The following is a 13,813-nucleotide window of genomic DNA, read 5'->3' on the forward strand; positions in this document are numbered from 1 at the left end:
AAGGAAAACTCACACATACAAACATTCCCCCCAGCGGGGCATGAAGAGGGAAATTGGAAAGTTCTTTGCAACTACGAAACTTACTTTCTTTTTACAGTTTCTGTTCTAGCAAGCTAGTGTGTGCATGCTTGAGTATTAATAACACCCAGAGAACTGGAAGGTTGGGTGGGGGGTTGTCACAGGCACCCTGAAGGCCCTCAGAACAGGAGGAAGGAAGAGGGGTTAACAGCCTAGATACAAAGTCTTTTCTAAACAGCTCACAATGAAAAGTTGGGAAAACTTCACACTTTAAAACCACAATATTTATTTTGCCACAAGAACCCACGGTATCGATGATCAGAAGACATCCCTATTCTAGCACCCATTATAAAATTTCCAATTCCCATTTTTATGCACCGTTGCGCATCTCTGAACCTATCTCTTCGTTTTCAATGGACAACTGAATCTCTCTTGGAGCCATCCGGCTGGAACCCTTCTGCCACCATGAAGAGGTGAATGTGGATACACAGTTGCTGAGAGATGTCACCGTTTCTTAGTACCACTGTTTCCACCGCTGGACTTGCTGAAGCTCCTGCTCATGTAAGGAAAGTGCACAGTTGGGGTTCTTTCTGTAGGACCATATAATCCCAAATTCCTGGCAGTGGCTGACTTCCGCAGTGGCTTGACGCTGGGAAAGGGGCTAAAGATGGGAGTTTTCGGGTGGCTGCCTTGGGGAGACTTGCCAGGGGCCTTGTTTCCTCCGGGTGCATCTGGCGGCTCCGGGAGGTGCTGCTGGCAGGGCAGGTGCACCTTGGGCTCAGTTTCAGCAGCAGCATCCCTTGGGTTCAGTTCCAAGGCTTCTAACTTCACCTGGACCACAGACACATCGGCATCAGCATCCCCAAACAGCGGCTCTGGAGACTGCCCTTCGATGGTCCTCCCAGTGCCGCCGTCGGAGCTGCCACCTTCCCTTTGAGCTGCCCCCGCACAATCGGAGGAAAATGCCTGCACTGCCCCCAGGTTGTGAGTCTTGCAGCCCTCATTCTGCTCTTCTATCAGCCCGACGGTGTCCCCACAGCCCAGCTGACTCTTGGTCCTCGCCGTGTTCTTTTTGTGGACCCGGATGTGAGTTCGCCATGGAGAATTGAGCTTGGTCCTAAGGTCTTCATAGGGGACAGGAGATATTTTGCCTCCTGCGTGACCAGGGATGTGGATGACAGCATTCTTGGCAGCTCTGTTCGACGTTTTCATCTTCTTTCCTAAAAGAAGGTGGTTTATAACTGGAGAGTTGTTTACCTGAGATGGGAGAATGCTGGTCACTGGCCCTTTGTCTGAAAGAAATGTTGAAAGGTCATGTGAAAGGTACCACAGAGAAAGACATCCATCACAGAACAGGAGTCACACACAGGTTGTCCCCGGACCCTGCCCACATATTTCCCAGGTCTTGGCAGAGTCATGCAACTGAAGGCAGCAGAAACTGAATTCGATCCTAGAGCCTGGGGTACAGATTCCCTCCTCTTCAAAGAGGAGGAGACAAGGGGCTGAGGATACAAAAAGGAACAGACTCTGATCCCTTGTTACTAATTAGAGCCCAGCCCCCCTCATGTTTTTTACAGAGAGCCTTGTGCCTGAGAAGCAACCTCGGAGGTCTTGTATCTAGGAAATCTGAAGATTTTTTTTTTTAAATAACAGGTCAAACACTATGGCCATATAGATTACCAGCTGTCAGCTTCTGAGAGGTAGGAAAACAACACACTGCATATTACTGACAGACAGCAGAATGAGAGAAGTGATAAGAAGGTGGTAAAAATGCAGTGACATCACAGCTATCCAGTGCCTGGCCCTAGTTCCACTCCTGTGTCCTCAATTGACTTTGAAAGCAAATTGAAAACAGGAAAGCACCAAAAGCTGTGTTCTCCTGGAAGGCACTGTTAACAGTATTACTGCCCTCATCCTGTGGCTATGACCGAGCCCCTATTTCCAATGAAGCTTCAACACTCACAGCCCCAGGGACGACAGCTGCAGGCAGAAGTATCAAGAGAAGACCCCGCCGTCTTTGTGTGAACAGCCTTCCTCCTGACATCTAGGTCACGTGGCTGAACTCCCGTCTGTGTTTCTCGACTGCTCCTATCCATCTACCTCTGGTCACAGTCCCCTCTTCACTGAAATTCTGACACCTGTTTCCTCTTCACTCTACGTCCTCTTACCTACCTCGGTTACTTTACTGCCTCGGTGACTGACCCATCCTCCACCTGCCCAGTTCCATCCCAAACCGCATCACTCGGATCTGCCTCATGTGAAAAATATTTAACTCTCATATTCCTCTCTTTGACTCTTCCAGCTCTCAAACTCCCGATGTAACTATACCTGGTACTAAACCATAAAGATTTCCGTTCCTTGATCCCTCAATCTTCTCATAACCTCTCACTGTCTCCTCGGCTCACTTACACCCCTACCCTGCTAGATGCACGGTGGATCCCTTGGACCACACCTCACCAATAACCACACATCCAGGCATCCCTATGGCTTTATCACACATGCCTGGCAAAACTCCACTCTAGATCCACAATTCACATCCTCCTTTCCAAAATAGGAGCTGCTAATAGCTGCTGGGGGTGGGGATGCAGATGGGGGGAAATCACACAGCCATGTGGATTGATATCCCTTAAATTCATAACTTCCTATTTTTGTTAGGTCCGCAATGCCGCTGAACAAACTTTCTTTCCCTCTCCCATTGCTTCCGATGGCCGATCCAAATCTTCATTACTTTCTTTAAGCTCCCACCCAACCTTCAACTTACTCCCAAGCAAACAACTTTTCCTCCAATTTCTTCATAAAAACAGAAGCTATCAGGACTGAAAAGCCTTAACTTCCTGTCCTCCCTAACCTAGGAAGCTGGTACCTCAACCACCATCCTTACCACCTTCCTTTAAATCTCAGAAGCTGAGGACTTCTGCCTCTAGCTCAAGTTCAATCTCTCCACCTGTGCTGCTGATCCTATCCTACACCATCTCCTCTAAAACCCCGCTACTCAAAGTGCAATCCCCATCCAGCAGCAGTGGCATCGCCTGGAGGCTTATTGGAAATGCATAATCTCAGTCCCACCCACAGCTACTGAAGCAGATTCTTCATTTTGACACACCCCCAAGTGATGCGCATTCACACTAAAGTTTGAGAAACAATGCTCTCAAACTTTGCCCTTGAGCAGCAATCTCTCCCTAAAAATAACCACATAAACCCTGATCTAGAGTAGGGGTCAGCAAACTTTTCCTGTAAAGGACCAGACTATAAATATTTTAGCCACTGTAGTGCAAAAGCAGTCATAGACAATATATAGACAAATGGGCATGCCTGTGTTTCAATAAAACTTTATTTATAAAAACAGGCAGTGAGCAGAATTTGACCTACAGACCATAGTTTGCTGACCCCTGACTAGAGTACAGACACTGGGTTGATTTAGTACCCAATGGCAATTGTTCACCATTCCACCTAAAGCTTCTGAAAGTGGTTGGAAAAGAACTACATAAAGAATCAGAACATGGGGGTTCTAGCCCTGGCCTGACCACTCACTATAGTTATATAATCCTAGACAGTTGCTAAACCTTCCTGAATTACCATTTCCTCATTTTTTAAAAGGATATAAGAATATCTGTCCTTACCTTTCTCATAGATTTAAGGACAAATGAGGATATGTATGTGCCAATGTTTTGAAAATTAAAGTGTTATAGTTGTTAGTTCCTTTTGTGATTGCTTTTTTAATGATTCAGGATAAAGTAAGAATCTTTAAAAAGTTGCCTACTCTTCCCCAACAAGTGAAAGGTAAATTCAGTTTTTATGCAAGATCAGTCACATGCTCACAAGCCTCTTAAAAACATGTCAAATTTATATCTTGGTTAATCCTGGATCGGCATGATTTTCATTAGGATTTCACTTAAAATAAGACAAACCAATTCCCAAATCAGCATATATTAAACAATAAATCAGATTGTTCATTGGGATTTTGGGAATTTAAAGGAAAAAAGAAGCTTGACAATCCTTGGAAAAGAGCATTTCCAACTGCAGTACAATTGTGTTCTTCTCAGCAGACTCCCAAGACACTGCTAACCCACCAGTGAGGCACAGTCATGGCTTTTTCCTTTTCCTCTGATCACAACATCTGCTATATTACTACCTAAATGACTGGTAGTAATATTATTTACCAGTACACAGATGACTAAATTCTACTTCCAAATGCCTGAAATTTAGGAGGCAATAGCTCCAAAATGTCTCAAATCCAAGGACTGCATGGCTTTGCAACATTCTAATCATTTGTAAAGCCTTCTCCACAAGCATACAGAGTAAAGAGGTATTGAATACCATCAACTGCCTGGTCCTTGGGACCTTTCTCTTATTTAGAGCCTGATAAGATAAAATAAAAAGTGAGAAGATAAAGATGTTATTGTCTCCTGCCAGCTGTGTTGGTGGATGTCGAGCCTGAGTGAGCAGTAATTCCCAGGCCATCCTGGGAATACTCGGTCTTCCTTTCACAAGTTGACACGGAGCTGAAATTGACTCAAACAAAGAAGTACATTACCTGCCCTGATATACACCTGATGAACCTGCTGCTGCTGCTTCTTTTTAATCCGAGAATATTGCTGCTTCAGTGCGTTGATATCTGTGGTCATGCGTTCCATCATCATACTGTTAAAAGCTGCGTGGTATTCACTTCGGCAGGAATTGATCGCTCCTGGACTCAGCTCCGCAATGTTATTGGATCTCAGATTCTGATCCCCATTTGGTTCTATATTCCAAGGAATAGAGACAAGGAGACAGTATCACTGGAGGAGAACGGGACTAACTGGGAATTGATTACACTATATAACTTGGGGTAGTATCTTAACCTCCAGGAAATTCTGAACCACAAAAAACATGTACAGTATAATTTGTCTAGTACTTGTTTTTATTTGGTCCTGAAAATATTTCTGCATTTTCTTATTAGGCTAACTGTGAGTCTGAAACGAGCTGTGTGGGTTCATTGTTTGATTTTATTACCCCTTTGTTCATTATATGGACATAAGATCCGCTGTTTCCAGATAAAAATCACTGCCATTTTCTAAAATTCCCTTAGAAAAATATAACTCTAGCTGTCTAAAGTCAGGGTATGGATTTCCATATAACTGCGTGAGGATTTACAAGGTTCCATATAACTAACTGCATGAGGACTCACAACTATAAATTTGTAAATTTTACGCTGTAGGGTTTAGTCAGTCATTAAAAGTGAGTTTTTCTTAAGTTAAAAACAGCAAGACATTCTATAAGATTATCAAGACTTTAGATCATGGTATCACTAGAAATGAATGTTTTTATTCATTTAACAAGCATTTCCTGACTGTCTACTATGTGTGTTATGTCTGATGTGGTTTCTGCTCCTGTTAACACCAACAACTAGTAGATTTATCCCTTAAATAAATTTGAGATTACCTCCAAGAAACAGAAATAAGTACTGTGTGAAAATACACTCACATGCCACACAGGTAAACAGGGGATAAAATGAGGCTTTTCTAACACAATATGTAAAACTTGCCTGGGGACAAGCTTAAAAAAAGAGATTAGTTAAAAAAAAAAAAAAAAGATTAGTAGGGGATTTCAAGTATCCTATCATCTGCTGAAAGTGTTATTCAGATAAAGACTGAACATCTGGTAAACTTTCTTTTTTATTGAAAATACTTCTCTAAGGAGAAGAAAATTAAAAGAGGACATCTAATCTAACTAAAGTAAAACCAACAAGAAAGACTAAGGATGAAATTTAGGAGAAAATGACCATGTCATCCCAGAGCCTATAACTGCACGGAAAGAATAACAGGGGGGAAAAAATGGAACATAGACCCAGATGACAGAAAGCAGATTCAAAAACGTTAGAGTTAAAATACTTATTGATCCCATGGCTAGAAACCAAAAGCTAAAATTCAGGCAACTAAAGAGGAGATAGAAACCATTACAAAACCAATAGAACTCTTGTTGAGTTCAGATTTTTTAAAGTCATTTAAAAAGATGACAGGGGAGTGCATACCAAGAACACACACACAAAATGACATGAACCGAACATTAAGCAGGTTAAAACTCAAAACAAGCTAAGGCTTGCAGAACATACTCAAAACTACCACGACCAAAACAACAACAACAAAACAAACAAACAAAAAGGAAGCCTTCTAAGCAAGAGGAACAAAAACAAGAAAATAGCCCCATGACTCTGAGAAGGCAGTATAAAGCTAGCAGATGGCAAAGAGAATGCAGAGGTGCCTGACATCTTTTGTTTCTGTCCTCTTTCAGCAAGAAGGATGGTCTTCAAACTAGAATAAATGTCATAAAGGAAGAGCTGCCACCAAAGATAGGAAAGATCATAGTGGGGGAACCACGAACTGCTTCAAAAGAGTTCATTACATGAATAATGTCCAATCTATTTTCTGCAAGAAAAAAACAAACATAGCATGACATTCAATTCAGAGCACCACTTTTTAAGGGGGATACTATCAAACTGCAGGACTTTTAGAGGTGAATTTATAGAACATTAAAAGTTCTGGAAGACATATCTTTGAGAAATTCTGAATTTGGACCATGAAGAAACTTTTGGGGGACGTGATGACTGTCCTCAAGATTCAAAGGAGACATCCAGCAGAAGAGGGAGCAGACTTGTTCTGTTTAGTTCTGAAGAGAAGAACTATTAATAGAAATAGTAAGTGGAGTTTATGTCTTCAAAACTAGAAACCCTGGGCTAAGCAGAGGAATTAGCAGAATGTCTTATGAGATAATGAGTTTCTGGTCACTGAAATTCAAGTAGAGATACCATAATATTTTGGCTTTAGAGAGTATTTCTATAGTGGAAAAGAAGCCAGTCTATAATGAATTCAATTTAACTCAAACAGAATGTAGTAAGCATCTATTATATGCCAGGCTCAGTGCTAAGGAACTGAGCACACAACGTTAAATCAGACGAGTGGGAGGCAAAACGAATCATAAAGAAAAAGAAATATGTATTATGCATGTAACACATAACAGAGAGATCCTCCTAAATGATAAAGTAACAGAGAAGTTACTTTTAATAGAGACCTTTAATAGTGGTAATCAGTTCAGGAAACAACAGGCATTTATAGGACACAATAATACTACCCTTGCTATAGTGAACCAACACATTGTGAGTATCTAATAGATGCCACCTCTTTACCTTTAACTTGCTTTTGGTACTTCTGCAGTTCAGGTGCCAGGAGCCCACTAAAAGGTCCGAGACACCCCACTGCATTAGCAATAGCATCTTCATCGTCTGGGTCATTCTCTTCATCGCTGTCTCTGACCTTACCACGTCGTCTTGGAAAACATAAAAGAAAAAGGAATATTTTTTCAAAAAGTGGTATTATTTTTAAATAAGTAATATAGCCACATGACTTAAATGACATATATATAAATTATATACATTATTAATTTCTATAACATATTTATATTATATTTATATAATTTATATATATATAAAGTCCATCTCCCATCCCTGTCCAACTTCTACCCTGTTCTTGCCCCACTTAATCCCCACAGGTGACCACTGTTACTAGTTTCTGATGTATTCTTCAGCTTCCTTATCAGTTAAATAAGCAAATATGACTATACAGTCTTACTTTTCTCCTCTTTTTCATAAGTATTAGCATGCTATATATAAGTACACTCTTCTGCACCTTGCTTTTATTCACCTAAAAAAAAAATCTCTCCATATTCACACAGAGCTTCCTCCTCATCCTTTTCTTAATGGCTGCACTGTACTGTATGTATGTACTGTATTGTACGTATGTAGCCCATGTTATGGAACCAGGCTGCTAAATGATGCACACTCAAGTGGTTTCCAATATTAAACTATTATAAACAACACTGCAATAAATAACCTTATACATACTGTGTTTTGCATGTGTACAAATATATTTGTTGGATAATTCAGAAAGGTAGAATTGCTGGGTCAAAGGATATATGCAATAGTAATTTGGGGAAATACAGTCAAATTGTCTGCCCCAAATCCCATGGTAATTAACCTCTCATGAGCAAAGTGTAAGCATGCCTGTTTCCCTATAGCCTTATCAACAGAGAACACATCAACCTTTTGAATTTTTGTCAACCTGATAGGTGAAAAAAACAGATTCTCAATCTTGCTTTAAGCTGCATTTCTCTTAGTCCAAGTGAAGTTGCCTTTTATGTAAACTGCCTATTCCCATACTTTCATCATTTTTCAGATGGTGGTCATTTTCTTATTGACTTCTAAGAACTTTATATATGAGAGGAATCAGTTACAAATATTTTTTCACAAATATTTTTGTGTCTGCTTATGGAGGTTTTCTTTTGCTCTGTTTTGGTTTTAGTCAGGCAGAAAATTATTTTTAAAGTACTTAATTTTTTTCCTTTATTGTTTTTTTTGAGTCAGTTATTAAGGCCTTCCCAATTCCAAAGAACTAAAGATATCTTTCCACATTTTCTTCTGCTTATTATTTCAGTTTTTTCCATTTAACTGTCTCATCTCTATGGAGTTTATCCTGATGTATGGTGTAAAGTATGGCTCTAACTTTATTTCTTTCCAGATTGAGTCTCATTGGCCCAGCGCCGTTTACTAAATAGTATATCTTTTCAGTGTTGATTTACATTTTCATATATTAAATTCCTGTGTGTGTGTATATATATATATATTTGTCAATTTCTGGTCTAAACTAGCTCATCTGTCTACACTTTTTTGATTCTATCCTTTTTTAATTACTGAGATTTTTAATATTTGATATTTTTAAATAAGTTGTGGGGTTGCTAAATATCCCTTCAGTTTATGTTCCAACCTTCTTTGGAAAGTACACTTTCAAAAATCTCCCTCTTGAATTTAAATCAAAACCTTTGGGAAAGAGATATTCAGATTTTAAGCACCAAACTACTTCAAATGTATTTCTGGGGTTTAACAAATATTAATAACAAATCAAGGTATTAAGTCTTCCATCATGAAAACAACAAGGAAAAAAAAAAAGGACCTTACCCAGAAACTGAGGTGGGCTTAATTGTGGCTGGGAATGGTGTAATGTTGTAGGTGTATTTTTCCCTCAGCTCTGCCAACTGTGGAAAAGGGAATGGAGCCATAGAATACACAGTCTGGAAAACAAGAACAAAAATGCCAAGTCTGAAATGGTGGCCTTAAACAACTCTTATCAATCCTGCAAAGACATTAAAGTTCTATGATTTGGGTGTGAAGAGGTAGATACTGCTCCTTACACAGCAGGTGGAGAGAATATACTTCAATATCGTTTTAGAGAAAGACAAAAGAATACTGATAAAACAACAGCTAGTCCCCAAATCAACCCAGCTGGGACTGGGCACTCCAACTGGTGAACATGGGTGGGCAAATGGGGACAGTCTGACGTTCTCTTGCTCATTTGATAGATGGGTTAATTCAGAAATTCACAGCTCCCTATTACTTCTTTCACAGTGAACCCATCAATCTTCTTCATATGTACCACTCGTTTTTCAAACCTTTGCTTGATGATCGTCATAGGCCTTAAATGTCAGCCTTCCGGATACAATTACATCTGGGGGACAATCTTGTGATCACCTGCAAGCTTTCTCCAAAGATACCACCTTTTCAAATGTCTGTGAATCAGTTCTAGGTGAAAATTGTTAACTGTTATTTTTAAAGAAAAAAAAAAAGTGACAGGGTGTAAAGCATAGGCTGTTAAAAATCTATAAATAAAAATGGGAAAAACACCTGTGCTTCCTCCAGGATTTTAAGATTATATATCATTCTACCAGCAGGAGGAAAATCATCTTGTTTGTTCTCTTAATTTTATGAAAATTTAACTGCTCCAAACATATTTCTTCAATCTTTCAGGTTCTTATTCACCAGAAAATGTATATTAACCACATTAACTTTCATTTCTTCCAGGAAGCCATTCAAATGTCCTGATAACACTTTTCTAGGACAATATTTTGAAGTGGTATTTTTCATTTCAGCAGGACTGTTTTCCTGAAGGCTTAGGAGATGTCTAATATCTGCACAGGTAGGAAAAGGAGGGCTCTGAAAGGGGCTTCCTAGCACTGCAGCCTCACCCCATAGCTCAGAGCCACCACCCGGACAGTCCACTGTAATTTCGATTTAAACAGTCTGCACATCTGACTGTCCCCAAACTTCTGTGGTATCCGCTTATACCTTAGTGTAACATCCCAAGATTCCAAACAAGGAAGTGTTGACTAAAATTCCTTCCCTTTGATTCTCCATTGCTTATTATGCAAAGTTACACAGTTTATTGGGACCACAAAAGTCATCTCCAAGTCATATTATCTCACACATACTTGATTACAGACAGTCCCTGACTTACAATGGTTCAACTTAAATGATTTTTCCACTTTACGAAGGTGCGAAAGTGATACACATTCAGTAGAAACCCTTCTTCGAATTTCGAATTTGGAACTTTTCCTGGGTTTACGATACGCCATAAGTCGTCTCTCGTGATGCTGGGCAACGCAGCTCCCCATAAGCCAAGTGATCACGAGGGGAAACAACCAATACATTTACAACCATTCTGGACCCAGACACCCGTTCTGTTTTTCACTTGCAGTTCAGTGTGCAATAAATTACATGAGTCATTCAACTCTTCATTATAAAATAGGCTTGGTGTCAGATGATTTTGCCCAACTGTGGGCTAATGTAAGTGTTCTGGGCATGTTTAAGGCAGGCCAGGCTGAGCTGTGATGTTTGGTAGGTTAGGTGTATTAAATGCATTTTCAACTTATGAAGGGTTTATCTGGATGTAACCCCATCGTAAGTCCAGGAAGATCTGTGTACCCAAAAGGCTGAGAAGCAGTACAAATTTACTAACAGTGAACTGTTCCCCACTGGGAAGAAGCAGAAGGCACCCTGTGGTTCCCACTAGTCTGGAGTGTGAGACTAAGCTGGTTCCCAACCTCTCCAGGCCTCCTTTTTCTCATCTGAAAAAATAAAGGCATGAAACTCAGGATGCTGGTTACCTCTGAGAGGAGAGGGGGTGGCGGGATCAGAGAGAAGGGTATGAGGGTGTTCACCTGTGTTGTTAATGTTTTATTTAAGTTGGGTCGTAGGTATGTAAGTTTTGTGATATTATTTTAATACATTCTGTATGCCTGAAATACTTCATATAATTTCATTAATAACATGGTCAGAGTACACTCTCACATTTTTTGATCCCACAAAGTTTACCAGCAGCTTATCGCCCGAGAAGCTGCTTTACTGCCAGTATGGAATTCTTCCCTCCTTGCTCCTGTGACCTGTCTTAACTCCACATACCCTTTTGAGGGAAATGGAGAGATGTGAAAACCTCAGCACCCCAGCTTTAAGTCCAGAGCACGGCACCTCTGCTTGGGCCTCAGTACAGCAGCATCAGTCTCTGACACATCAAATGTTGGTCCCACTGCTGGGCCAAGAGTCAGCCTGTCCCTCACTCATGAGACTTTTCTTCCTTAACAATTTAGAAACCTGGTTCAGATTTCAAGAAACCCATACCATGCAATGAATAGCACGGTGACTATCGTTAATGATGCTATATTGCGTATTTGAAAGTTGCTAAGAGAGTAGATCTTAAAAGTTCTCATCACAAGAAAAAAAAATTGTAACTGTGTGTGGTGATGGGTGTTGACAGGACTTGTGATCATTTCACAATATATACAAATATTGAATCATTATGTTGTATACCTGAAACTAATGTAATGTTATATGCCAATCATATCTCAATAAAAGAGAAACCCACACCATCTGGATTCAAGTTTAAAAGATGAAATTATTAATGCTAGGAATTTCAAAATTCTCTACAAACAAAGTAAGATGTCTCATTGGAGACAATTAGTGGGATGTCTAGCTGAAGATTCACTTGTGTTTTATTTTTGCCAGTTTTATTAAAAGTTATCAGAAAACTCCTTTGTCCAGCCTCATGAAGGAAGTGTATAAGAAAAGAAAGGGCTAATAAGGACCTACTGTATAGCATGGGAAACTCTACTCAATACTCTGTAATGGCCTATATGGGAAAAGAATCTAAAAAAGAGTGGATATATGTATATGTATAACAGATTCACTTTGCTGTACACCTGAAACTAACACAACACTGTAAATAAACTATACTCCAATAAATATTAAAAGAAAAAAAAGAAAGAAAAAGAAGTACATCTTGCCCCTAATCTGTCCCATCCTGCTCCAGGGTAAATAGTCTGGGGTCTTACCAAGCTCCTTCAAGGGCGACTCAGCTAAAGACATTGGACCAAAAAGGACACTGGCTCCACTGAGCTGCATTCTCTATTCCTTGTCTTCCTTTCTCTATAATTTACTTTTAGTTAGCCCTTCAAAGCATACATCGGTGTTCCTGAAACAAATGTGCTTATAGTACTTTGCATATATTCACTCACTTATTTAAAGGTCTCACATGTCGGCAGGCATGTTTATCCCATGAAGGTACACCACACACACCACCACAGTCCTCAGGATACCTGAGAAGCTGTAGATTTCCAACTGTGTAAATCAGAGATTTACAACAGATTTCAAGAAAGGAATTTTACTAATCATCTTAGAGCCAAAGTATAGTACATGGATAGGGTCTTAGGGTTAGAAAGAAATTTAAACATAATTTAGTTCAACCTCCCTCCCAAGCAGGAGTTCCCTCTAAAGCATCTCCAACAGATGGTCATAAAGGCATCGCTTAAACACTTTCAGTTACGGGCACACACAATTCTGCAAGGCAGACGGTTTCATTTTTGACAGCACTAATTAATCAAACAGTAACCTTCTACTGGACAAGCATTCACATCCATGTAATTTCTACTTCATCACTGATAGAAAAAAGGGAACAGTCCAAGGGCAGGTCCTGCCTCGTGGCACATGAAAGCTCCCCGCAGGTAACAGTAAATTATTGACAACCACTTTGGGCTAGGTTTTCCTAAGCACCTAAAACCCATCTAGTAAACAGCATCTAACTAACTTTTCTCTATATTACTCTTAAAGAATTCATGAGAGACTTTGTCAAAAGTCTTACTGAAATCCATATACATTATTTCATCAGCATTCTCCCAATATCTTTTTCTAACATTATTGTTTTTTTTAAATGGCCATTACTAGTAAAATAAAAGAGTGATGCAATTTGCAGGGGGAAAAACCCAGTAGATTATTTTGCGTATGGCACCTAGAACTGAAAAAAATACGGAAGACCAAGCAGGGAGAACGTTTTCATCTCTTCAGCTCAGAAATAAAGATCTTGTATGCAGTCCAAATTTTTCATCTGGAGTCATTTCAGGTTTGCTGACAGACTTAAAGTCTACCATAATTGGATCACAGCCACTGAATTAATTTTTTTTAAGAGTACAGAAAAGAGAGTGCTTGAAATGACATTCAGCATTTCTCTCCTTAATACTCTACGATGTCAAGGAAAACCAACAAGTCTATTTACTGCCCAAACTACCAACACACATTTAAATAGACATTTATATTTAGGCACTGCCGAAAAGGAACTATATTTCTCTTTTTCATTATTGACATGCTTTAAAAGAAACATGAAAACATACATTGTACAAAATTAGGCTCAATTCATCTTCACCAGATGCTTTCCTCAGCAGGAGAAATGCTGCTAAAATGGAATTCTAATCAATCAAGCCACAGCCTACATTTTTCCTTCCAGGATTCTCTTAAAGCAGAGTAAAGAAGGGGTGCTCTTTTCTCCTAATACTTAAGACTGGAAATTCCTAAAGGGCAAAGATGGAGTATCTCAACATATTTATCATTCCTTCTGGCAATGTTTAAACTTCAGGTGAGATAAAACGTTGCTCATTCTTCTAAAAG

At 39.6% G+C, this 13,813-nt stretch overlaps 1 protein-coding gene across 1 annotated transcript in view; it reads right to left on the reverse strand.

The window, feature by feature from the left end:
- Nucleotides 1-299: 299 nt before the first annotated feature.
- TBC1D30 (TBC1 domain family member 30) overlaps nt 300-13,813 on the reverse strand; it is an 80,434-nt gene continuing 66,920 nt past the window's right edge. Inside the window, exons 10-13 of the mRNA XM_061205123.1 lie at nt 9,005-9,117; nt 7,181-7,320; nt 4,553-4,759; nt 300-1,310 (exon numbers count right to left, since the gene is read on the reverse strand). Coding sequence (XP_061061106.1) covers nt 523-1,310; nt 4,553-4,759; nt 7,181-7,320; nt 9,005-9,117 — 1,248 coding nt within the window. The 3' untranslated portion in view covers nt 300-522. The remainder of the gene's footprint in view (nt 1,311-4,552; nt 4,760-7,180; nt 7,321-9,004; nt 9,118-13,813) is intronic.

This window comes from Eubalaena glacialis, chromosome 11, assembly GCF_028564815.1.
Source record: "Eubalaena glacialis isolate mEubGla1 chromosome 11, mEubGla1.1.hap2.+ XY, whole genome shotgun sequence".
NCBI lineage: Eukaryota > Metazoa > Chordata > Mammalia > Artiodactyla > Balaenidae > Eubalaena > Eubalaena glacialis.